At 37.9% G+C, this 26505-nt stretch overlaps 2 protein-coding genes across 8 annotated transcripts in view; both read right to left on the reverse strand.

Moving 5' to 3' along the window:
* Positions 1-604: 604 nt before the first annotated feature.
* trarg1a (trafficking regulator of GLUT4 (SLC2A4) 1a) lies at positions 605-15459 on the reverse strand. The gene is made up of 3 exons (XM_048161686.1): positions 14483-15459; positions 3160-3286; positions 605-2380 (listed from the first exon to the last, which is right to left on the reverse strand). Exons 1-3 carry the CDS (start codon positions 14858-14860, stop codon positions 2361-2363), a joined length of 525 nt encoding a protein of 174 aa, XP_048017643.1. The 5' UTR covers positions 14861-15459; the 3' UTR covers positions 605-2360.
* A 2327-nt stretch (positions 15460-17786) lies between these two features.
* aipl1 (aryl hydrocarbon receptor interacting protein-like 1) overlaps positions 17787-26505 on the reverse strand; it is a 35181-nt gene continuing 26462 nt past the window's right edge. For 5 of the 7 annotated variants that reach the window (XM_048162101.1, XM_048162100.1, XM_048162098.1 and 2 more), the window contains 7 exons: positions 26241-26308; positions 22183-22641; positions 21356-21535; positions 19818-20006; positions 19098-19274; positions 18786-18927; positions 17787-18674 (listed from right to left, as the gene is read on the reverse strand). In XM_048162101.1, the coding sequence (XP_048018058.1) occupies positions 17884-18674; positions 18786-18927; positions 19098-19274; positions 19818-20006; positions 21356-21535; positions 22183-22278 (1575 nt within the window). In that variant the 5' untranslated portion in view covers positions 22279-22641; positions 26241-26308 and the 3' untranslated portion in view covers positions 17787-17883. Of the gene's footprint in view, positions 18675-18785; positions 18928-19097; positions 19275-19817; positions 20007-21355; positions 21536-22182; positions 22642-26240; positions 26309-26505 lie in introns of those variants that run through there. The other 2 variants (XM_048162099.1, XM_048162103.1) reach the window with 2 other exon arrangements.

A 26505-nucleotide genomic window follows, 5' to 3' on the forward strand; every position in this document is an offset into this window, starting at 1 on the left:
GTATAACTGAAAAATAAACATAAAAATGGACATGCATAGATGTTGTAAAATTCATTATATTTGAAAAGATTTACATTCTTTGACATCTCACTTCAAATAAATAATTTAAGTCCTTGGTGTTCAGCTGAAAAGAGCTCTATGATCTTTGTCATTGTTTCTTCCCCTTCCAAATAAAACCTTTTCAGTTTATGATCCTAGATGACTAATGATGGCACTTTAGTCTCATTTAAGATGGTGGCTAAATTTGTGTGTACTTAAACACTTTGTGTCACTGTGAGTGAGAGAGCGCTGTTAGTGCTGAGTGCTGGAGTGAGGCTGGGCAGAGGGCCATACTTAGAGATCAGAGAACCAGGGAAGTGCAAAATCAGCCAGTAGATCTTGTGCCATTTCCTTAGCCATGCATTATTTACAGCAGCAATAGTCAGGAGCATGAAAAATGAAGCTTGTGTTTATGTGCTATGGGCAGGAAGGCTTTGAAAGCTGTTGTCTTGCTGTGTCTCTTTGTTTGGCGCATTTAACATTTTCACTTTTTTGCTAATGCAGTAATTTTCTTGCTTGTGTTTCCCTGCCGCTGTGCTGTACAGGATCAATAGCTGCAAGCAAGTTGTGGACCATGCATGTTAAAGTTTATTTCACACTTGCAAAGGTACATAGAAAAAACATATGTTGTACATAATAAATCACAGTTTTAAAAGACACATAGCAGCATTTTTGCATCTCATTCATATGGGCCTAATGGTTATTATGAATTACACAGTAACATAATTGCTTACAGTGAACAAAATAGTTATGAGTAGCATCAATTTCCAGAAAAAAAGGAGCATCTGATCACATGAATTTACAAAACAGTAAACTATATAGTACAATGCCTATAAAGGAAGTCTTAGGTGTTTAGGTGCTAACAGTCTAGTTTATACATGAAGGTCATACTTGTAGGACACAAAAGTATTGAAAGGACATGAGAGTAATAATGAAAAATAAGTGATAAAGTGCTTAGAAATCTATGACAGGGCAGTAAAAGACTTAATTCAGTATGAATGAAGCAGATCAATAGGCTCTGCTGTGGAATGTTTCCTTCATATCCGTCCCTCAGTCTAACTAACCAGATAAGTGCTGTTATGTATCTGTACCTCCACTCTTAATTTGTGTAATTTTGTCTTATTAATATCAGCAGATCGATAAATTAGAAGTCACAGAGATGCAATCAACACTGTGAGACATGTCAAAGAAAAGTCATTTAGCTCATTCTAGGTGAAGATAAAAAAAAAGTGTTTTGTCCACCCACAGCATGCCTAAATATTTCTATAAATATGCTGATATATATCTCATATTTATAAGGGTTAAGTAAGGGAGATTTATGACAAGGAGACTGGCATTCTGTCCTGGAAAGAATTCTGGAAAAGATGAATAGTCCTGTGATTTGTTTAGCATACTGATATAAAGGTCTTGGCACAGAATGGTGCTGGCCGTCGCATGCCTCTAGTTGAATGTCCATGCTCCAGCAGTTTTTGTCAGGAGAGAGAGGCCTGGCATGCTTAACGTTACAGTCTTACCTCTCTGAAGGAAACTATACTAGTGCAGGACGTGTAGTGGAGCCTCATTGCTAGGACAGAGCTCACCATGAACTTTGTGCCATCAAGAGAATATAGCATTGGACACGCACAGGACAATGATGTACATTCCCATCTGTAGATACCCACTACTCTCACAGATAAAAAAAGATAGTAATGAAAAATGCTGACAGTTACTCACATACAAGATCAGGCATGCACGTGGTCATTTTTATAATCAAAACCTACAAAATAAATAAACAAAAATGAACCAACCCCAATGACCATTCCTGTTAAGTCTAACAAGGCCTCTAACAGTCTTGCCATCCCTAGTTCATTCCCGTAGTTTAAACTCCACATATAAATCTTTTTATAAAACATACATCAGTAGTTATATTGCAAATATTTTTTGTGCATAATTTTCGAATGCAAGATCAACCAGGAGTAATATAAGGTTAAAATGCAGCTTGCCGGGCATAGCCGTGTTTTCAAAGACCATCTCTGAAAAACGTCCCCTCGTCCTTCGAGTCATCCTCAGACGAGTTCTTGCCGAAACAGCAATGATTCTCATTTACATAATGCAAGCCATCACTGTTCTTTTTAACATATGGGATTTTGTTTTGTTTTTTCTTCACTGAGCATGCTAACCTACTGCATGCATTTTTGCTATTTAATCAGATCTTATTTAGTTGCTACAGTCCTCGTTTCTTTTCAACTTCTGTGGCATTATTGTTAAGAGGGAGATCTTAATTTTAATTACATTGTGTGTGAGTTTTTTGCAGTAGTGCTGTAGACGGGTTTCTCATCTTACTACGCCCCCTTTCCAGTCACTGAGGATAGAGCAGAAAAAAAAGAGCGTATGAATTTTAACAGCAACACTGAGTGAAATACATGCAACACATCAAATCACGGTATGTGAACTGCTCTATTATTCGTATTGCTATATTATTAGAGTCGTTTTGGCCTAGAAATTAATTTTGAGTCTGAATGATTTATGATGTTTCTAATCCATTATCATGTAAAAGGTGGCTGACATAACTTGTTTTTAAGAAAATCTTCTCAAAACTATTTTCAGATATTTTTGACAGAATTAGTCAACTTATTCAAACATCAAATATTTGTTATGTAAAGATTTTATTAAGAAGTTGATACTTTTTATTCAACAAGGAGACATTAAATCGATCAAAAGTGACATTAAAGACTTTTATATTGTTGCATAATATTTCTTTAATCTTTAAAATTGCTGATCTTTTGAACTTTCTATTCATCAAAGTATCCTGAAAAAAAGTATCACAGTTTCCACATAAAAAGGAGCACAATTGTTTTCAACTCTGATAATAAGAAATGTTTCTTGAGCACCAAATCAGAACTTTAGAATACAGCATCAAAATGAAATTTATTTGAATTTCTTGATAAAGTTGGCATAATCTGAAGGCCGAGACTTATTTATCAAAAACAACACAAAACAGTCAAAATTCAAGTCTTTTGCTTATCACATTTCTCCACAAATGTCTTATTGTGATTTCCCACTCAAAATAATAGAGCATGTCACATTTTTCATGTCTGGTAGTGGCTAGATGACACAATCAAAGCTTGTAATATGACATACCTGCAACCACCACATAGATTATGATGCTAAGGAGGCCCACGATGATGGCCACACAGCTAATCAGGCGAGCCAAGCGTCCCAGGCGTCTTGCCCCATCCATATCCCCCTGCTGTAGACTGTTTCTGGACTGTAGCAATACAAAAAAGAGAGAATGTCACAAAAACCTCCTAGCAAAAAAAGTATGCACAGTATAACCTGTTATAATACACTTTTTATTTTTTCATTTAAAGGTGGGGTAAGTTTTTCAAAAACAGTTTGGAAGAAAAAAAAACTGCAGAAAGAGAAATGATGAGACACAATACAAAAGACTTCAAAAGAATATCACTGGAATTAAGGTTTATGACTGGGCAAGCACTTTAGGACCCGTGTTAGTATTAGAAAAGCTTTCCAGCGCTGGAGAGTACGGTGGCCCAGTAGTGCACAACACAACGAAATTAAAAAAGCAAACATAAGTTCACAACACAACGAAATCAAGCCACAACACAACGGAAATGCTCCCGACCACTAGGGGGCTCTCAGAGTTCGGTAAAGTTAGTTTTCCTTGGCAGTAATATCAATACCACTATTAGTTTTAACAGTGTGTGACCACCATATATCGACATGAAATATTAATTCAAAATCATCTACATGCAAAATAGCTTCATATTTATACATGTGAATGATTTGACGCGCTACAACGGCGCATGATGAAGGGAATGTCTGCCAATTCCACCAAGTGGTTAAAACGTATAATTTGTATTCAATAAATTACTTGTAACATTTAAAAACAGACATATTCAAATTCCAAAGCTTGTCAGTCTTACCAACAGGAACTAACAAGCTTTGGAATTTGAACATGTCTGTTTTTAAATGTTAAACAAAGTCATTTTAATGAATACAAATTATACGTTTTAACCACTTGGTGGAATTGGTGGATGTTCCCTTCATCATGCGCCGTGGTATCGCGTCAAATCATTCACAAGTATAAATATGAAGCTATTGTGAACGTAGTTGATTTTTAATTAATATTTCATGTCGATATACAATGTCTACATACTTAAAACTAATCATGGTATTGATATCTTTGTAAGACTGTCGACTTTATAGAACAGTGGCAAGGAATACTAATATTACCGAGCTCTGAGAGCCCCCTAGTGGTCGGGAGCATTTCCGTTGTGTTGTGGCTTTATTCCGTTGTGTTGTGGCTTTATTTCGTTGTGTTGTGGCTTGTTTCCGTTGTGTTGTGGCTTGATTTTGTTGTGTTGTGGCTTTATTTCGTTGTGTTGTGGCTTGATTTCGTTGTGCTGTGGCTTGTTTCCGTTGTGTTGTGGCTTTATTTCGTTGTGTTGTGGCTTGTTTCCATTGTGTTGTGGCTTGTTTCCATTGTGTTGTGGCTTGATTCCGTTGTGCTGTGGCTTGTTTCCGTTGTGTTGTGGCTTGATTTCGTTGTGTTGTGGCTTGATTCCGTTGTGTTGTGGCTTGATTCCGTTGTGTTGTGGCTTGATTTTGTTGTGTTGTGGCTTTATTCCGTTGTGTTGTGGCTTGATTTCGTTGTGCTGTGGCTTGTTTCCGTTGTGTTGTGGCTTGATTCCGTTGTGTTGTGGCTTGATTTCGTTGTGCTGTGGCTTGATTTCGTTGTGTTGTGGCTTGATTCCATTGTGTTGTGGCTTGTTTCCATTGTGTTGTGGCTTGATTCCGTTGTGCTGTGGCTTGTTTCCGTTGTGTTGTGGCTTGATTTCGTTGTGTTGTGGCTTGTTTCCGTTGTGTTGTGGCTTGATTTCGTTGTGTTGTGGCTTGATTCCGTTGTGTTGTGGCTTGATTCCATTGTGTTGTGGCTTGATTTCGTTGTGTTGTGGCTTTATTCCGTTGTGTTGTGGCTTTATTCCGTTGTGTTGTGGCTTGTTTCCGTTGTGTTGTGGCTTTATTCCGTTGTGCTGTGGCTTGTTTCCGTTGTGTTGTGGCTTGATTTCGTTGTGTTGTGGCTTGATTCCATTGTGTTGTGGCTTGTTTCCGTTGTGTTGTGGCTTGATTTTGTTGTGTTGTGGCTTGTTTCCGTTGTGTTGTGGCTTGATTTCGTTGTGCTGTGGCTTGTTTCCGTTGTGTTGTGGCTTTATTCCGTTGTGTTGTGGCTTGTTTCCGTTGTGTTGTGGCTTGATTTCGTTGTGTTGTGGCTTGATTTCGTTGTGTTGTGGCTTGATTCCGTTGTGTTGTGGCTTGATTTCGTTGTGTTGTGGCTTGATTCCGTTGTGTTGTGGCTTGATTTCGTTGTGTTGTGGCTTGATTCCGTTGTGTTGTGGCTTGTTTCCGTTGTGTTGTGGCTTTATTCCGTTGTGTTGTGGCTTGTTTCCGTTGTGTTGTGGCTTGATTTAGTTGTGTTGTGGCTTTATTCCGTTGTGTTGTGGCTTGTTTCCGTTGTGTTGTGGCTTGATTCCGTTGTGTTGTGGCTTGATTCCGTTGTGTTGTGGCTTGATTCCGTTGTGTTGTGGCTTGTTTTCGTTGTGTTGTGAACTTATGTTTGCTTTTTTGATTTCGTTGTGTTGTGCACTACTGGGCCACCGTAGGAGAGAGCAAAGCGGGAAGGCCTGAAAACAGATGCGGAGGCTGCTTTGATTCCGCTTCACATGTGAGTAACACTGGGTTTGAGTGTCATTGAATGTCTGGAGCTGCGGTACTGTTGGCGACTTACAACGAACACTTGTGTACTGTACGTTTATTTTTTGTGCTTCTTTGTTGTTCGTTCATCATCTGAGCTTTATTTTTCGTGAAGCATTTTGTTGCGCGTCAGCTGTGGTAAACAGACATCCACTCGCATTGCGTGTGTAACAGTGGCCAGATAGTGAGAGTTTTGCAGGTAAACCACTGCGCACTGATGCACTGTTTGCGCACTGTTTGCAGCATCATTGTTAGCGCACTCGCCTCGCCTGCCAGCAGCGATCGGGGCTCGAGACTGACTTGGAGCAGGGTGGTTAGGATTGGAGGGTGCGTTTTGGAGGCAGAGCAATGAAGAGAGGGGTGGGTTTGTTTGGGTTTGCATTTTTGAAAATCTACTTACCCCACCTTTAAGTCATTGGTTGAAATCTAAATGTGAGTATGCAAGGAAGAAAAAGGTCAGAGGTGACTTTGTGAATTGTTCAAATGATTTGGATACAGGATTAGGCGAGCAGTTTTCTTATTAGTGCAGCCCTATGCCACAGCCACCCATTAGATGGTCAGTGTACCCTAGGGAGAGCCTCTCCAGTAGACTGCATTAAAGTAATCAATACTGAGCAATAGATTGTGCAGGAAAAAGCCTCTGACACAGTGGCCAACCAATCTCCCCACACTCAAATGCTAATTCCTTTCTCCATCACATCGGTGTGGTTTTTCGTCTTGTGATGTGACGCAATCTCATGTTATCATAAAAGAAACTCAGGAGTCTGGGGAGTGGTGGCGCTGTCCAGGGTGCTGAATGGACTTCTCGAAGCTTCCCGAAGCACTAAGTAGGACTTTAATAGAAAGTAAGTTGTACTTAATATGTACGGCTTGATTCCCAAAAGCATTGTTATCTAAGTAGGGCGTAGAAGAGCCTTGTACAGCTTGTGCAACTTCAGATTTCTCTTTTTTTCCCCAGTTTATCAGAGAGGGACACAAATTATATTAATACCAGTGTCATTTAAGTATTATTGAGATATTATTATAGTTTTCAATTTTATATTTCATTTAACATTCATTTTTTTCAAGTAACAAAAATGTTTTTTATGGTTTTATTTTTAGTTTTAGATAACAAAATGACCCTGATTAATGCATTTGAATGATCACAGTGTCATTGAAGAATATACTATATCTGTGGAAATTTGGGGTCTTTTTATCTTTTTATTTTTTCATTACATCTGTAATAATTCCAGATGGTCAAGTAAATACAGATTTTAAGGTTAAATTAACATAAATTGACAATTAAAAGTCCAGTCTGATTTTCTACACCTCATCTTTTGTGGACTATAGGGAGAACACAACAGGTTGAGTAGTAACTGAAAAGTAGTAACTTTTTTAGTTATTACCATGTCAGGTAAAAGGCCTGAAACTTTATGTGGCCCTAATTGAGCGTAACAAACTAAGTATTTTCAACCTACTTTTGTGTTTCAGCCTTTGTTCAGCACCTTCGGACTTGACGGCTTCCGTAATGATACTACTACATACATACCAACTTGGGGAAACCATTGTTACCCCATATTAATATGAAGTGACAAAAGGTAAAAATTCTGTCATCATTTACTTAACCTCATGCTCTTCCAAACCTGTATGACTTTAATTCTTCTGTCCAAACCATGGAAGTCAGAATTGTGTTTGATTCCCAACATTCTTCCTTTGTGTTCCACAAAACAAAAATTTGCATGCAGGTTTGGAACGACAAGAGGGTGAGTAAATGATGAAGAATTTTCATTTTTAGGTGAACTATCCCTTTAAGATGATCTTTGTCAAGTTGAGAAAAGAAGAATTCAAAAGTTGAAAATGAGTTATAAACAAAATATTGGCTATGGAAAAAAGCTAAATCCTTAAAGTTGCATAATGTTAAACAGACTGTTTATAAACACACTAGGAAGCCACTTTCATATTAATCCCTGGTGAATGTACAACCGACGACTGAAAGGCAGACTGAGGAACCATAATACTCTTAATCATGTCTTCAGCGTTCACTTAGAGCAGACATAGGGCAATAGCAGATAGGATTACTGCTCTATCAAACTGGTTTTGTTGGAGAAACTGAAGAGCTTCCCCCATCACACACACACACACACAAAATCATCCCTCACCCACAGGGAGGCTCTGCTTCCACAATGTCAAGCTGCAGTTTACCTGTTGCCACTTACAGAATAAGTAACCCATACTCAGAATTTGTCCTCTGCATTTCATCCTTTTATTCAGTGCACACACACATTAGGAGAAGTGGTTAGTGTGAACACACACTGCAGAGCAGCACACCCAGCAATAGGCAGCCATTTTGCTGTGGCGCCCGGGGGGCGACTGGGGGTTAGGTGCCTTGCTCATTTCTTGCCGGTATTGAGAATCGAACCCACAACCTTTGGGTTACCTGTCTGACTCTCTAACCATTAGGCCACATCTGCCCCAGTGTTTGATAAAGATTGTAAAATATATGTTCAGTACCATTCAGAAGTACCATTCAGATACTTAAATATCTGTTTTGCAGATGTATATAAACTCCTATGGCACTTTTCAGGGAGCTGTACCCTTCCCTCTCTGCTAACCGACCCATCGTCTCTCAGTTCAAATACTGCAGACTGGCTCTGACACCCTAGCAGGGTTATAATATGTGGCTGGAGCAGCACAACGTTATTGATTCCCGAGTCTAATCACTGCGAAAAGCCGGATCAGCGCTTTCAATCAGTGGGAGTCTTTTGAAAATACTGTGTAGTAAAATGCCATCTGCCATTCTTGCGTTTCAATCTCACGACCGTTCTCACCTGCTTTCATTTAGCAGGATGACAGTGCAGTATGCCGTCGTGATGCAGCCGCACAAATGGCTTCCGGCTCTTTGTGTTTTGAGGTGCATTTTGCCTGACTGCGGTTTAGAGAAGGCTCAGAAACGCCAGTGGATTCTAATGGGCTGTGTGCGGCTTTTCCGAGCAGAAGAGGGGTGTGGCCCCGTGACACGGCAAATGGATAACGCTGATTCCCCAGGAGCTTTGGCTTGTAATATATTTCTCTTGAACTGGAAAGTCTTTGCCAATTCTTCTGGGCCGATTTGATGGCCCCCTTTTCTCCTCACTTTCTCCCTCTGTCACATAAACACACTGGAAATTTCCCCTCCCCCTCTCAACATCTCCTGCTGCAGCCTGGGAGTGAACAGGAGCTCTTAGCGTTCCCTCACAAGCCTGAGCCATTAATTATAAACAGCCATGCCAGCGGCCAAAGAGGAGTGACTGAAAACCTGTACAATGGAGGCAACGTCCCCTCTTTTTGTTTTTCCTTTTTTTTTTTTTTTTTTTCTTCCAAAATGAATTCATTTCATCAACTAGAAACTGATACTATAATATTTTTGTATTAATTAGATTATATTGACAGTAACAATTAAAACCACATTCATGCATATTTCATGTTTTTTCTTTTTTTTTTCTTCTGCTATTATTATTATTATTATTATTAATAGCTGCTTACTTTTCGGGCCATTATTCAACACTGCAGGTGGCAACATTAAAGGAGGTGCAGCTTTAAATTAACTGAGTGAAGGGGTTGATAAAAAAAACTGCCTTACAGATCATTATTATTATTATTATTATATTTTACGTTTTTTCATACATTGGATATACAGTATATTGATTGCTGGATTGTGGATGTTAATTTCCCCAATTTTTATATTTAGATTAGCTTTTATGGCATCACTTTAAGTTAATATTTAAAAACACTAATAATTTTGTATCGCAGTTAAATTTGAAAATTAATCAATTTTTGCTGTGATGCCTAAATTTGCTTGTAACATTTAAAATGATTTATTTTAGTTTTTAGTGTTTTAATTTTTCATTCATTTTGACAAAATATTGATCCATAATGTAGAATTTTTAAATCTGCCATTTATCAGAAATAACATGAAAACAATTATGGACTTACTGGTATCTGCCAAAATTTTAATATCTGTGCATATCGTTGCCTCCGTGAACTTTATCTGTTGACATTGCTATTGTCTCATATTTTTTTTATATGTACAGTATTTGTAATATTAATATTTTTTCCTCATTCTAGTTTTTAATGTATTTATTTAGTTTATTTCTTTATTATTTGTCTCCATTCTCTCTGTTTTGCCCATGGAAACAAGCATCTGTTGTCAGTGCATGAGCAGGTGCACTGGAAACATGATCTGTTTGCTTTCATAATGTAATGTTTCACTCAGCATTGTGAGAACATGATGACACCATATTACACTATAGAGCTTGTTTGAGAGATGTGCAACAAGCTGCTTAATGCATCAATATTTTCCAAAGATATTTTATATGAGCTACTGAAAAGCTGGAAAAGCACAAAATGGCAGCCTATTGTAGTCTCAAATTCCTGTTAGAGTGTAATGTCACGTACTATTGGACACAGAAACAAAGCCATTCAGCAGCTCTGCTTACCATATTTTACCAGCAGAAGCTGCAGTGTGTGCAGTTACTGCTTTACTGGTCCTCCCATCCCATTGAGATTGTCCAATAAAATCCACCACACCTCCCCATGCCAAGCAAATGATTCTTTTCTGCTTCCATGAGCTTCAGCTTACCATAACATCTTATTCGCCACTGTATTGCCTCTGTAAGCTCATCGATTTTGGCGTTCCTGATGCATACCTACTGTACAGTACAACACTTTGCTTGACAGTTACAATTGCTTTCTAGGTCTCGGCTGAGAGGAACTGTTTAGATGTCTGTGGCTATGAGTCTGGAATCATTCACAAAATAAAACCTAAATATTTTTGTAGCATCCCATTTTTTGTAGACCAGTGAAAGCCACAAAATGTCATTATGTCTATTATTCTTGTTCCTTCTTTGTGCTCTTATATTTGTTTTGCTTTAGTCCTGTTTTGTTCTATGAATCTGCCCTTGTACTGAGGGTTGTGCCAAAGTCAGACACCTTATTCAGAAAGGCACAAATATTGACTTAAGAATAATAGAAAAAATGATTAGCCTGATTTTCATAAATGAAAATGTGCAGTGTGATTTCCAGTTCTAATCACACTGCACATTGCGCCTCTTTTTTTTGGCCTTGCCTCAGAAATCCAAACTTGTCAAAAGTAACATTAACATTAAATACAATATGATGAATATTTCTTATATATTAGATCATTATTTTCCATTTTTTAATGTTTTAAACCTACCAAACAAGATATACAATAACATGACTCTCTCTCTTCTACGGAAGAGGATTAGAGCCAAGCAATAATAAAAAAATAAAACCATCTCGAGATTAAAGTTGTTAAATTTCGAGAAAAAAGTCTAAATAAAATGTTGAGAATAAAGTCATTAAATTACGAGAAAAAAGTCATTAGATTATGAGAACAAATTCGTAATTTAACTTTAAATTTTCGACTTTTTCTCATAATTTAATGAGTTTATTCTCAACATTTTATCTTGACTTTTTTCTCGAAATTTAACGACATTTTTCTCAGAATTTAACGAATTTATTCTCGTAATTTAATGAGTTTATTCTCAACATTTTATTTCGACTTTTTTCTCGAAATTTAACGATTTTTTTCTCGAAATTTAACAACTTTAATCTCGAGATGGTTTTATTGTTTTATTATTGCTTGGCCCTAATCCTCTTCTGTACTCTTCTAGCTAGCTTTTTATTATTTTTTGTTTTTTAGCTGCTTTAGTTTGTAATACACAATAATTTTCCAGTTTAAGCCTTACCCACATAAAAATCTAAATTCTAATAGAAATCCTGTTCACATTCTATTTGTAGTTATTTATTTTATCTATTATTTCATGGTATAAAAAAATATTTTTAATGAAGCCAAAACATTATAGGATTAGTTCACTTTCACATGAAAATTAGCCCAAAATTTACTCACCCTCAAGCCATCCTAGATGTATATGACTTTCCTCATTCTGATGAACACAATCGGAGAAATATTTATAAAGTTGTATACGGAAGGCGGTCTGGTGATAGCTACATATTTTACTTCAACTTGTTAAATATGAATATATTTTTTTTACAAAAACTTTATTAAATTTATTAACCACCCGGAGCCATGTGGAGTATGTTTATGATGGATGGATGTGGATGGAGGCACTTTCTTTAGCTCATACTTGTTTGGTAATGCTTACTGCCATTATAAAGCTCGGATGCGTCAGGATATTTATTAATATTTCTCTGATTGTGTTGATCTGAAAGAAGAAAGTCATATACACCTATGGCTTGAGGGTGAGTAAAGCTTGGGGTATTTTTCATTTGAAAGTGAAATAATCCTTTAAATTGCCCCATATTATGCTATTTTAAAGGTTCCTAAGGTTCCTCTTTCGGAGGGCTACAATACGTTTACATGCATTAAATGTATAAAAAAAAAAAAAAAAAAAAAAAACACTTTAATTTTCTCATAATATACATTTCAGCATCACCTCTTTTTCTCAGTGTCTGATAAAGGATTCCGTCTCTCGAAACCCCTCTCCGAGAGCCTCCTTTGCTCTGATTGGTCAGATGGCCCAGTCTGTTGTGATTGGTCTACAGCGCCTACAGCGCGTGTCGGAAACTAAATGCAGATTAAAATATCTGAATTTCAACTCCGGAGGTTTCCGACATTTGTGTCATTGTTCGTGGATAGCTAGTGAAGACCATAGGCGGGCATTATGCAAATTTGTTACAAACCAGTAGGTTCGAGGCGGAAGTAAGACTGGAATTCATTTCAGGCAGTTCAGAATCAGTTCTTTCTTTGGGAGACAATAGCTTGTGCACTTTGATCTTTGAAACTCTGAAGACGTTTAACATGCACAAACAGCTGTATTACACAGAACATAAAAGGTAATACCCGGGGGGAAAAGCATTATAAGTGCTCTTTAAGAATTACAACCCTAAATAAGACATAGAGGTCCTTAGTTATAGCAGGGCAGAAGGCTAAATTGATTTTTCTTGCCCTCTCTTAAATTTTCAGCCAGCTCTGATTTCAGCTGTCACTCTGTTGGCATGGAAGAAAGGCTTGTATTTGTCTGGACAGACAAGGCTGGGAGATGCTATTTGCATAAGTGTGTTTGATAAAACAGCTGTTTGCAGTAGAATATTGGTAGCTTTCAATGCATCCTCAAAAACTTGATCAGGAGGAGTGTTCATGACTCTAAATATCCAATCTGTCTTAACACAAAGGCACTGCAAAGGGCATCAGGCACAGCAGGGATCATTCTGTACAGTAAATGTACAGAACGATTTTGATCTTTACAAAAAACTGGAGTACATTTGTATGGCGCCTTTCAACTGATGATAATCGAATGCTCTAATTTGTGTTCCTCCAATAGTGCATGTCCCACTGAAACACTTAGAAAGTTGTAATGAAAACGACACACAATGGTTCAAAATTAACTTAAGGCTGAATTTGACCGTGTCTTATTACATTTATTGAAATTATGTGTTTAAAAGCTGTTCTCATGTGACTATAGTGGAAAGTCTCATTTGTATCCTGCTGAGGTTATACGCTGCTGATTCACTGTTCTTTCAGAGAGAGGGGATGAAAAAGTGAACACAGAAACACTCATCTTTGATTAGAAAAAGCAGGGCACACTGTTATCCGCTAACAAGAGTATTTTTCCAGAGGGACAGTCATGTCATGGATGCAATCTCTTGTAAGTCTTCATTAAACACAGATAAATGGTACCACACCCTACACGTGTGTGTTCCTCAGAGTTGGAAATAAAGATTTGGATAAAATAATTTTTGTATCTATGCTTTGAAAAAAATAGGCTGGCTTTCATTTTATGGCAAAAGAACAGTCACACCCCATTTATGCTTCCTAAATGACTGTTTTGCTCCACAGTCCCCAGAGTGTAGGTGCTTCATGTGCGGTGAAGGTAGTCTGCACCAATTTTCTGGCAAACGGCTCCCAAGCACGCAGTCAGGTCCGTTTACTGTGAGCATATGCAGGGCTGTAAATCACACCTGTCAGTGGATTTGTGCTCCGCTCTCTCAATGCAGCTCCTGCGCATTTGCATATGATTTGCAAGAGTATGGCAAGTCATTTTAGCAGTTATACTCAGTAGTATCAATTTAAAACTAATCTAGTACTATTAAAACTAACTAGTATCTAACTATTTTAGTACATAGTGTTAATTGAGAAAGTAATCCAACTATTAGCGACTGCTATCGTTTTCACTTTCACTGTACTTATTCAAATATTGCCTTTGCTACTAGTCGGTATCCCAATAGTAGCAAGTTCCATTGTTACTGGAAATGAACTCTATGGTGGTCTATGGTTCAGATAATATTTATTAACTTTTACCATTACTATTAACATTTTTACTATTGGGATAGTTTTACTATCGGTTTCTGTTTTGCTTGTATTTATATGAGACTGTAGCTCGGTGAGCACAACTGGGAAAAGAATAATTACAGCTGGAATGGGAATCTAATGTAATGAATAGTCACTACAGATGTAATTTAAACATATGTTAGTAGGTAACAGCAGCTTTAAGGAATGAATGTAAAATGGCTTGCCATACAACAGACAGACTGTTTATTGAAGTGAAAGAGATTTCTGTTGTATGTTCAAGTATAGCTACTTTGAACACAATTTCGTGTCGGTAATGCAAAAAAATGTGGTAATGTTGGTCTGAATTAAGAAATAAAACCCATAATTATTTAAATTGTAACTTATTGGCTACTGCCTACTCACCATAATTGAATAGACCAACGCAACGATGCTTAGTGGCCACACGGGACAAAAGCAGGAAAAAATGACCAGTATGAGGTAGTCTTTGGGTTTCTGCTGCTCTTGGGCGGCATTGCCGGCGAATGATGAGCGGCTCGCTCTGGACGGGGAGAGAGGAGCCGCGGAGAGCTGCCCCACTGATCCGGCTCTCAGCGGCAGACTGTGGCCGTTCTGATCCCCGTCGAGAGCCTTGTCATCCCCGACACTGACCGTGAAGGAGGTGGAGGTCTTCACCCCGGTGGGCTCGGTGGTCACGAGGAGTTTCTCGGTCTCGGCCGGTTGCGTGCCGCCACTCTCCCCCAGATTCGATTTCGCAAACTCCGTATCTGTGTTTATCGCCATTGTGGAAATCCAAAGTTAATATTTCTGAAAGAAAAAGAAAACTCCTTTTGGCGGATGTTAAATATTATAAAAGTGGTCAGACGGCGCTAATTTCCCATTATTTACGATTTCTTTAACTTCAAATCAGGTATTCATACGGTTAATATGGCTTGAGACGTCGAATAAAGATGTCCAGATTGTTAATATTTTCTTTTGCTTGGCAATTTTGTTTGTAAACTAATTAAAACAAGTCAAAGAGGCGCTCAGACATTATCCTCCCATGTCGAAATGGTCATCCTCTCTTTGTGATCGGGTTTAATGGATTCAGTTCCACTCAGTTCAATCCAGATCGGAAGACAATCTCCTCTGCCCACACACTCAACTAAACCACAGAGATGCGACTCATCTGGACTTCAGCATATCCACCGCAGCATTACCCAAACGTCTTAAAAGGCGTAGAGAAACCTGTTTTCACGTGTAAAAAATGAAAAAGCAGGTTCTTTGCGCTCTTTTGTGATGTTGCAGCAGGTTAAAGTAGTTGCGCAGCAGTGAGTGCGGGGATGTTCCTCTCTCACCTCCTCTGCATCAATGATGGAGCTGGTGCGCTGGTCCTGCAGGACTCCCCATGCAACACTCGCAGTGTTCTTCCCCTGGGGATGCTGCAATACCTCCCTGAGTCTTTGTGGGGCTTTTTTTTTTTTAAATGTCATAAACAAACATTACTTGAGCTTTTGTTTATTATTTGGTTAGTTAACTAATTAGTCAGAGATGCAAGAGGTTAAAAGAAGGATTCAGAGAAAAAAGCAGCATAATTTTCACAATGAAAGTAGGCTGTTTGGAAAAATGCATGGGGCTTGCACAGCTTCTGCTGTTATTGTTTCTTATTATCAACCGAAAACCTTAATGATCTTCCATTAATCAAACTATCTATCTATGGGCTGTTCCTCATTTAATCATAACTTAATCATTACAATGTTCTTGGTTGTCCTCACCCGATGAAAAGCATGGTTACATAAGGAGCATGTGAATGTGCTGTAAAAATGTGGATAGAGAAAAGGGAATCCCCTTAAAACAATTTCATATGATGTAATGGTATTGATCCAGTTTGTCCTTTAACAGATATCATTGCAAGTGGTTTCATAAACCTCAGTGCGGACAACATACGCACGCACATATTCACTAGTGCAGGGTTTCCCAAATTAAGGTTGCGAGGTAATAAAAAAACTAATAATTATTTAAATTACAAATAATAATAATGTAAATAGATCATTATAAAAGAAATACAATCAGATAAAACAAGAGAACTGTTAATGTTAATGTGTTGTTAAATTTTATATTATTAGCCTCTAGTAAATATTTTAGGTCAAAAAAATTCGACTGATTAAAAATAAAAATTGGGGAATCCTTTGCATATATTCAGCATGGGGAAAATCCACTGTTAAGCTAAGGTGTGGATGGGGGTCAGTAATGGATTTCTAACAAAAAGTGACCTATAAAAAAGGCAGTGTAATAGCATGTTGTGACAACTATTTCTGCAGCATAAGGCAGAATTTTTAACTTCTCTCTTCTTAAAATGGCAATAGCAATCTGACTTATGTTTGAGAATCGAAAAATCCAGCTAAAACCAGCCTAAGATGGTTGGCTGGTCTTAGCTGGTTTAAGCTGGAAGTAACTGGTTTTACCTGGTCTCCCAGTCTCCTATAGACCTTATTTACCAGAGAAACAAGCGCGCCGCCATCTTTATAAAATTGTCTTTGAACTTCCGTTTTGCGGTAGCTCTGTACATTTCTATGGCATCGCTGTCAAAGAATAATTAGTTGGTTAAGTGGATTTACTTGTTGTAGAGTTAATGAAAGTTATCATGAGCATTGTTATGTTTAAAGCAGATGTCTTAACAAATGTCAGTAGGTCGGGAAGATTTTAAAACGAGCAGTTCATTCATAAATGTAATATCGCTGTGGAAATACAAACCGGAAGTCAAAAGACAACGAGCGCAACACTGAAAAGGGGCGGGGCTACATAAGGTCAATAGCTAACCAAAACCCCTCTAAAACCAGCTATGACCAGGCTGGGAGACCAGCTAAAACCAGCCTGACCAGCAGGGTACTCAGTTAAAAATATTTAAATATCTCAAACATGATTAATTATTACATTTGATATTATTTAATTCTTTACAGGACTGTTTGCCTATGCATAAAGACTGGTGCACATGTGAAGGAGTTTATGAATGTCATGTTTTAATACACAAAATGCTACTGATGAATTAGCCACCACAACAGTAGTTGAGTGAGTACTATTTTATTGGATGATTGGCAAAACTACAGTCACTATGGTGATGTCTTACATTATGTAGAATACATGAAAAGCATCAGACAAAGCATTACTAAGTAAAACAGGTCAAAAAGATTCAACTTGACCCCACACTATCATCGTTACACTTCTCCTGAAAAAGTTGGTATGCTTAAGACTCATTGACTGGTGTCGAGTATTCTGGTGTCATGAGCTGGAGTTTGTTCTGAAGATGCTGGATCCTGGTCTGCCTCTTCTGGACATGTTGGCTCAGGAGTCGCATGCTCTGGTGATGTTTCCTCAGAAGTCGATTGCTCCAGAAATATTTGTACTGTGTTCAATTGTATTGGAGTAGCTTGTTCTTCTCTTGTAGTTTGTTCTGGAGTCACATTCTGAGTTGATGAGTAGCTGTTGAGTTTTGGGATCACATGATCAGAGCTTAATAGCTCAGAAGGTGTTTGTTCTGGACCAGACTGTGTTGAAGTTATTTGCTCTAGAGTTGTTTGCATTGAGTTTGTTTGTTCTTCAGCAGTTTCTTCTAGTGGACTCTCTTGTACAGGTGATGTTTGCTCTGGAATCTCTTGATCTGGTGATTTTTGCTCTAGGACTCTCTTGTGGTGATTTTTGCTCTGGACTCTCTTGTTCTGGTGATTTTTGCTCTCGACTTTCTTGTTCTGGTGATGTTTGCTCTGGACTCTCTTGTACAGGTGATGTTTGCTCTGGACTCTCTTGTACGGGTGATGTTTGCTCTGGACTCACTTGTACGGGTGATGTTTGCTCTGGACTCTCTTGTTCTGGTGATTTTTGCTCTCGACTCTCTTGTTCTGGTGATGTTTGCTCTGGACTCTCTTGTTCTGGTGATTTTTGCTCTGGACTCTCTTGTACGGGTGATGTTTGCTCTGGACTCTCTTGTTCTGGTGATTTTTGCTCTGGACTCTCTTGTACGGGTGATGTTTGCTCTGGACTCTCTTGTTCTGGTGATTTTTGCTCTCGACTCTCTTGTTCTGGTGATTTTTGCTCTCGACTCTCTTGTTCTGGTGATGTTTGCTCTGGACTCTCTTGTACGGGTGATGTTTGCTCTGGACTCTCTTGTACGGGTGATTTTGCTCTGGACTCTCTTGTTCTGGTGATTTTTGCTCTGGACTCTCTTGTTCTGGTGATTTTTGCTCTGGACTCTCTTGTTCTGGTGATGTTTGCTCTCGACTCTCTTGTTCTGGTGATTTTTGCTCTCGACTCTCTTGTTCTGGTGGTGGTTGCTCTCGACTCTCTTGTTCTGGCGATTTTTGCTGTGGAATCTCTTGATCTGGAATCTCCAGCTCTAGAGACTCTTGGTCCCTTGCTATTTTTGTGAACATGTCCTTGTACTTCAGTCTGTCCTCCTCATTTTTTAATTCCATTCTCATTTTGAGAACGGCAAGCTCTTTCTTGATTGTCTTTTTCATGCCAGGATCCAGATCCAGCACTCGCATGAAATCATCTCTGGCCTCGGCTTCATTCCACACCTCCATGTGCGCTTTGCCACGCAGATAGAAGGCTTTCATCGCCCCTACGAAATACAGAGAATGCTTTCAGCTGGTGCATTTGATTTTGGGAAACATATCAGATATTATCTTCTCTTTATAAACGGTGGGAGAACTGACAATTTACAGTTGCTCACCAGGGTGCTGGTTGATGATGTCAGTTGTGTGTTCGATGACCTCATAGTACTCCTCCATGCGGAGCAGACACTGACAGTAGTTTAAAGTAAGCATGTTGGCCATCTTCTCCAGTTTTAGCCAGGGAGCTTCCCATGCCTTTTCCTGAAGAAACATACACATTTCAATTCAATGAGACATGCCATGCTTCATTAATATTACATTAGTGGTATTATTAATCTATCCTTTTCATGATCAAAAAATTTTTTTCTCAGAATATAGTCTTTTTAAGCTACTGAATGTATTAAAAACCAGCTGCAGAGGTGTATTCTTACCTTTGACTGCACATTCTTGATACACACAATGGCTTCTTTATATTTCATTGTGGCGTCCTCATATCGACCCTGTTTGAAGAGCTTGTTCCCTTGACCGTGGAGCACAGGTACCACTTTCACCCTCTCCGCATCGCTCAGAGCCCAGGACTCTCTGTCATACTCACTGGGCTGCTGTACCTGAATCCATTATTGATTATTGTAGCAAGTTTCTCACATATAATTAATTTCCATTTAATAGCATGGGTATCTTGAATGAAAAGGATAAATAGGTTTGAAAATAATCCCCTAGCTCTACCTAGTGGTCATTTTGTGTACTGCTCTTGTGAATTGAAGCACTGTAGGCAATGGTCTGGCACATATCTACTTCAGGCCATTAGTTGAATAATATATTTAAGCCAAAATCATATTGCAGATACACAAATACAAAGCGCTGAAAGGTTAAAGCTGGTGGACATATGGCAATTATGTTAATAAAGACAAGGTCCTGCACACTGCCTGCAAAGAATAATTGAAATATTTATTAGCAACGTTTCAGTCTAAAAATCTTCATAAATGCCTGAAGAAAGTCTTTAGACTAAAACCTTGCAGCAAAGCCTTCTTTATAAGCAAATGCAGTGTTGAACCTCTTCTTCACGTATTGTAAGTGACAAAATATCTGCTTATTTCAAAATGAATGCAAATATTTTTCTCAATGAGCCTAAAAAATAATTGAATTCAGACCTTCAGAAGTTCCATTACAAAGTAAAGAGGCTGTGGTTCTTTCTGAAGCTCGTCCAGATCGTCATAGCCCAGGCTGTGGTAGGCAAACATGTTGGCCATGCCGCAGGTGTGAATGTGCCAGTCCACTGGATCTTTCCCCACTGCGATACGCCGCAGACTCTTTGCCACTATTGGATACAATCCGGTGTGCTTCCCGGCCACAGAAAGAAAACATTAAACACTGAAAACATAACGACTGCTAAGCTCTAAAATAAGTAATTTTTCAGTGTAAAAGTTACATTTATTGGAGTAACTGCAAATATTTCAAATTCCAAGGCATGGCACTTTTATAAAGCTTGAAAGTGTGTGTTTACGTTTCTGATATGTCCATAACTGTATTTGTATTAACAATCTTGGCATTCCCATAATGCTAGAGGGTGTTATAACCATGGGATGGCAGCTGTAAGCGATGATTAAACCATGTGGAACAGACTCAGATTAATCCTATTTTGTAAAGATTTAAGCTTTCCGTCAGGCTAACGCATGACACGCTCCAGTCTGAAACTCACTGTGGTATTCCACAACCATAAAGGTACATGACTGAAATCTCAGTCACCATGTCTCGTCCGAAAGCGTTTACAGGCTATCAGTTAACTTCAGCTTTAATTACAGAAATACTGTTCTGACATTAATTTCATAATGAGTGTCCTGGGCATTTGTTAAATGGCATTTAATGATTTAATGGATTTTTTGACCCTCATTCAAACTTGAGGTGTAAATTATGCATACAGTCAAATTATGCATACACTGCTGTTCAGAAATTTGGGTTCTTCAAATTTTATTCAGCAAGGATGCATTAAATTGACAAGTGTCAGTAAAGACTTTTACATTGTTACAAAAACTTGTATTTCCAATTTATGTTCATCAAAGAATCCTGAAAAAAAGTATTACAATTTCCACAAAACTATTAAGCAGCACTACTCTTTTTAACATAAATAATTAGAAAGATTTTTGAAGGATCATGTGACACTGAGGACTGAAGTAATGATTCAGAAAATTCAGCTTTGCCATCACAGGAATGAATTACATTTTAAAATCTTTTAAAATTGTTTTAAATTGCAATAATACTTCACAATATTACTGGCTTTACTGTACAGCCTTGGTGAGTATACGTTTTCCAAAAACATAAAAAATCTTACCAACCCCAAACTCTTGAACAGTAGTGTATATTTATATAATATTACATATATTGATTACGTAAGTTTTCACCATTGAGAAATTGCGGGAGCCAAGAGGATGTAGAACTGAAAGTAAAATGTGAATTTGAGGAAGTATAAAAATTCAATTAAATTGCACTTGTAGGCTTTTAACAATACAAGAAGTACAATACATATTATACTTAATAATTAATGTTCATTAAACATTTAATCATCATCATTATTATCATTATTGATTTTTGATCAATTCTATTTCCTTCCGTTCCAATTCAATTAGAAAGTTTTATTCCCCCTGAGTAGTTTGTTCCCCTACTGTCACATGGAGGACCACAATATGCTTACAATGACATCACACCAGAACTCAGCCACCTCCCCTATGTGCATGGACGTGAGCAGAGTCTCCCAGACATCCAGTTTAAACATGTTCCCGATCACCATTTCCATGGGCATACCCGTCTTTTTACTGTCATCTATCACGGTGCGATCATCATTGCAGAGCTGTGTGCGGAAATGAAACGTCACCTGTAAGCAACATGAAAGTTAGAAAGGTTGTATTTGGTTCTTTTTGGTTAAATTTGCTGTTGTTTCCACAAAACAATCTAGAAGCCATTACTAATATCCCCTATATCCCTTACAAGCCCATATGTGATGCTGGACAACAAAACCAGTCATAAGTCGCACGGGTATATTTGTAGAAATAGCCAACAATACATTATATGGGTCAAAATTATCAATTTTTCTTTTATGCCAAAAATCATTAGGATATTAAGTAAAATGTGAGTGGATATGCTTCGCTAAGGACACTTTTTGCGCCCTTTAGATTGAAGAGTTTTTCAAATAGTTGGATTGCAGCCAAATATTGTCCCATCCTAACAAACCATACATCAATGAAAAGCTTATTCATCTTTCAGGAAATTGAAAATTGGTTTTGTGGTCCAGGATCACATATGCTTATTTGAAATCAGACATTCCCTACAAATGCAAAGATACTTATTATGATATTAAAGAGCCAGGAAATCTGTGTCTACTCTGAAATACATTCTATAATCCTATAAAGAAGACAACCTGTTACATGTGTAATGTAAAAAGACCCCTAGATTAAATTAGTTAAACAATTAAATGACTCACATCCTGGAACAGTTTCTATATATTAAACTGTGAGGCTGTACCTTAGTTCCTGTGATAAATTTGGGCTTCTCACTAGACCCTCCATACAAGATGGTCTTCTTGATCCCTTCAACACCTAGCATCATGCTGTCCTCCATGATGTCTGCAATGTATTTGTATTGGAAGTGTGTTTGTATTTGTGTGACTGAAGAGGTGTAAAGACTGACTGGAGCTGGATTAAAAAGGTTGGGATAACAGGATTAGGCCCAACAGCCCCTCCTTCTCATCCACAGAAGGGCTTTCCTCAGCATTTTCACACTACATCCATCTCCAACTAGAAGAGCCTAGAACCTTCTGAACTAAACCAAGGTTCTTTAGTCACCTTCAGTTCATCACAGCATTGTGGTCTGCAGCCATGCTGAAAGAAAGGATATGATGTAGAGCTGGGTATGGACTCAACGACCCCATCGCACACATGTGGCCGACAGCTGGATTACAACAGCGCTGCCGGTGCCGAGCCCCTGCCGAGACAAAAGTTTAAAGCAACCCATCTGCTTATTGTCGTTTTGGAAGACTGTCCTGGATTACAGAAGAGAGACGCTAAATTACACGCAATTATTGTTTTTACAAGCCATGTCTGAACATTGTGTACTGGCCAATCACATATCTGAACCCCTCTTAGATTCTGCCATATTAAAGGGTTAGTTCACCCAAAAATGAAAATAATGTCATTAAGTATACTCACCCTCATGTCATTCCACACCCGTAAGACCTTCATTCATCTTCGGAACATAAATTAAGATATTTTGGATTAAATCCGATGGCTCAATGAGGCCTGCATTCACAGCAATGACACTTCCTCTCTCAAGATCCATAAAGGTAACATATTTAAAACAGTTCATGCGTGTTCAGTAGTTCTACCTTAATATTATAAAGCGAAGAGATTACTTTTTGTGCGCCAAAAAAAACAAAAACAAAAAAAACACTGCTTCGGAGCTTTATGAATCGAATCAGTGACTCGGATCTCCTATCACATGGCTAAACTGCTGAAATCACGTGACTTTGGCGCTCTGAGTCACTGATTCGATTCGTAAAGCTCTGAAGCAGCGTTTTGAAATCGTCCATAACTAGGCTATATTGTTGAAAAGTCGTTATTTTGTTGTTTTGGCGCACAAAAAGTATTCTCGTCGCTTTATAATATCAAGGTAGAACTACTGAACTCACATTAACTGTTTTTAAATATGTTTTTAGTACCTTTATGGATCTTGAGAGAGGAAATGTCATTGCTGTGAATGCAGGCCTCACTGAGCCAACGGATTTCAACAAAATATCTTAATTTTCCGAAGATGAATGAAGCCATTACGGGTGTAGAACGACATGAGGGTGAGTAATAAATGACATTATTTTCATTTTTGGGTGAACTAACCCTTTAATAACAGGGGGTTTCAAATTGAATTTACTGGACAAACTAATCAGGGAGGGACCTAATCGTCATATTGTACATTCAAAAGTGTAAAAACACATTTTGTGATCGTCACGGGACGGTTATCCGCTCTTAATAAAAGGTAGCACATTCTGTAGTCATCTTATACTGTTCACATGGCCTATCTGTCTTCTTAAGGATGTTTGCATGTTAAGAGGGTGTTGTACATTTCCTGTAAAAATAACAGTGTGTTTGATTCCTGAAATCTCGTAGTCAATGCTAAATATTGCACAGCATTTTTGAATAGCATTGGATGCCGCCCGCCAGTCTATTTAAAATCATGTATCGCCCTCTGCTGGACACAAACATTGAGATCTTATCTTGCTGTGGCTTTTTCAGATACAGAATGTCACTCGTCTGTCCATGTCTTGCTTTACATCAAATACAAAGTACTTTCTTAATAATCGTATTAGATTTATTTTGTGTGTTTGGTTAAAAAGCTAATAGTTAGACAATAGTTCGTTGTGAAGATAGCTTATATTACAGAAGTAGTAGGCCTACTGAAGTTTTCCTCATCAAATGTTTCTGTGAGCTTCTACTAGAAAGTAGGCCAACTAGATACATTACCGTTCAAAACTTACGGGTCTGTAAGATATTTTCTCTCTCTTATAGGCTACTCACCAAGGCATTATTTATAACAGCAATACTGTTATACTGAAAATAACTTTTCTATTTAATATATTTTAAATTGTGATTTATTCCTTTGATATCAAAGCTGAATTTTCAGCATCATCACTCCAGTGTCCGGTGTCACATGATGCTTCAGAAATCATTCTAATATGATGATTCAGTGCTCAAGAAACATTTCTTATTATTATCAATGTTGAAAACAGTTGTGCTGCTTAATATTTTTTGTAGAAACCGTGATATACTTTATAAAGGATTCTTTAATGTATAGACAGTTTAAAAAACTTCTCTTACTCTTCTGTAACATTATAAATGCCTTTAATTTTAAGCTACTTATTGCATCCTGACTGAATACATATATATCACTGACCGCAAACTTTTGAACGGTGGTGTACGTCTGGTACTAGACATGTCTGAGGCTTAAAAAGTTAAAAGCTAAATTATCAACATGTTGCCATGGGTACAGGCCTGAATCTATAGCATAAAAAAAAGCATTATGATGTTTGTTTTCATGAAAGGGGTGCCATGTTCAATTTTACAAAAAAACCTTGTAAGTAATGCAAAATTAATTAAAAATGTTAACGTAGAGCATATGTATTATACAGTTTCACTGTTTATGACAAAGGTTAAAGGTTTTCTATGGCATTTTTATGATTTATGGCTTTTTATTGTTACTCTAATTACACACACAAAAAAGGGCTGGATTCTGCTAAATTGATCTTTAGGTGCCATTATTGCTTTTTGACTTCTAGCCTGTGACAGAGCAGGAAATATGGCATAATATTTATATTAAATATTTACCACAACCAGAGCATATCGTCCATCACGATCTTCATCAATTTTCTTTTCTTTTTTTTTTTTTTTTTGCTAATAGATTATTATATATAAAAAAATAATACTGAAGAGAATAAAACAACAAAGAATTTTCTGTACTGTTCAGTAGCAATTTCCATTGTAATGAACATTACAAAAAAAAAACAAAAAAAAAACACACCTTTTTTTTGGTAAATTTATCATTATGTCTACACACTAGAGAATAAATAAAGTATGGCCATATCTTATTTGTTTCTGGAGCAGAGCTAAACAGGTTAATTTATTTAAAATTGAGTTTCTTGAGATTTTCATGGCTGTTTGATGAATCCTTCAGTGGAGAGGCAGCAGTGCGATGGCTGCAAGTAGGTCTGATCTCTCCAGCTCTGTGATTGCTCACCTGCCACAGACGCAGAAGGACATTAATGATGCTGTAAGTGAGGTTTGGTGTCAGAGTGAGTCATGGAGACTGCGTCAGTTCACCCACGCGTGCTGCGTCGTGCGGCCACGTGGAGAACGACATGTGCTCCACTGAAATGATGCTACAATGAAAACCTGAATATTGAAAATGTATCAGTGATCCGCTCATGTAATGTGACACTCACTGTTGAGCTCAGAATTAAGCTTTGATCCTGTATTCATAAAGAGATGAGGAGCGCACAGGAACAGACAGGTGCTGCTGTGACTGCATGTGTATGTGTGTGTGTGTCATTCTCGTCCAGCCTTGTCATAATGTGACACGCTGTGCTGACCTGACACTACATGAAAGTGTAGGAAACATCCTGTGTTAGGAGAGGAAGTGGTATCCGAGATGCCATTCCCCTTCAGGGAGCCCATTTTTTGTGGCCTTTTCACACATCCTGTGCTCTTCTTTCAGACTCTTCAGTCACACATGGTTTACTGAGCCTCTCATCACTGTTCCTTTACAACAGATATGTCCTGAATCAAATGAGCCCCTGCATAACAAGCTCACACACATTGGTGTTTGTGTTCGAGTGTGTGCATGTTCTCTTACCAGAACATCTACTGGACCCAACACATTCATTTCATCCTGAAACTGAAATGATAGATAGATAGATAGATAGATAGATAGATAGATAGATAGATAGATAGATAGATAGATAGATAGATAGATAGATGGATAGATGGATGGTTGGGAAGTTGTAAAATCCCTAGCAGTGTGGCGACTGTGTGTAATACCTGTAAGCTCCACCAGGGGGGCGTCTGTTTGTTCCACTTTGTTCCGAGTTGATCAGAGCTGCCTGGGCCTGCAAAGAAGACACACCTGTAAAACCGAACACTAATCTGTTCCTCATAAATGTTCTACAGTGTTTCAAAATGTCTAAACCTGTAACAAACTCATGGTAAAGTCATGGATATTTTTGTAATGGATATACATTTCCCTAGTTATTTTTCTAGAAACATCATTGGCTAGATATTGATCTTATCTTTATATTTGGTAGCC

Source organism: Megalobrama amblycephala, linkage group LG16 (genome assembly GCF_018812025.1).
Source record: "Megalobrama amblycephala isolate DHTTF-2021 linkage group LG16, ASM1881202v1, whole genome shotgun sequence".
NCBI classification, from domain to species: Eukaryota; Metazoa; Chordata; class Actinopteri; order Cypriniformes; family Xenocyprididae; genus Megalobrama; species Megalobrama amblycephala.

Bases quoted from the DNA above. Each gene is read 5' to 3' on its own strand.
- trarg1a (XM_048161686.1), bottom strand. From the start codon at position 14,860: ATGGCGATAAACACAGATACGGAGTTTGCGAAATCGAATCTGGGGGAG. The intron at 3,287-14,482 runs GTGAGTAGGCAG...GTATTGCTACAG, and splicing joins CGTTGGTCTATTCAATTATG to TCCAGAAACAGTCTACAGCA. The intron at 2,381-3,159 runs GTATGTCATATT...CTCTATCCTCAG, and splicing joins AATCTATGTGGTGGTTGCAG to TGACTGGAAAGGGGGCGTAG.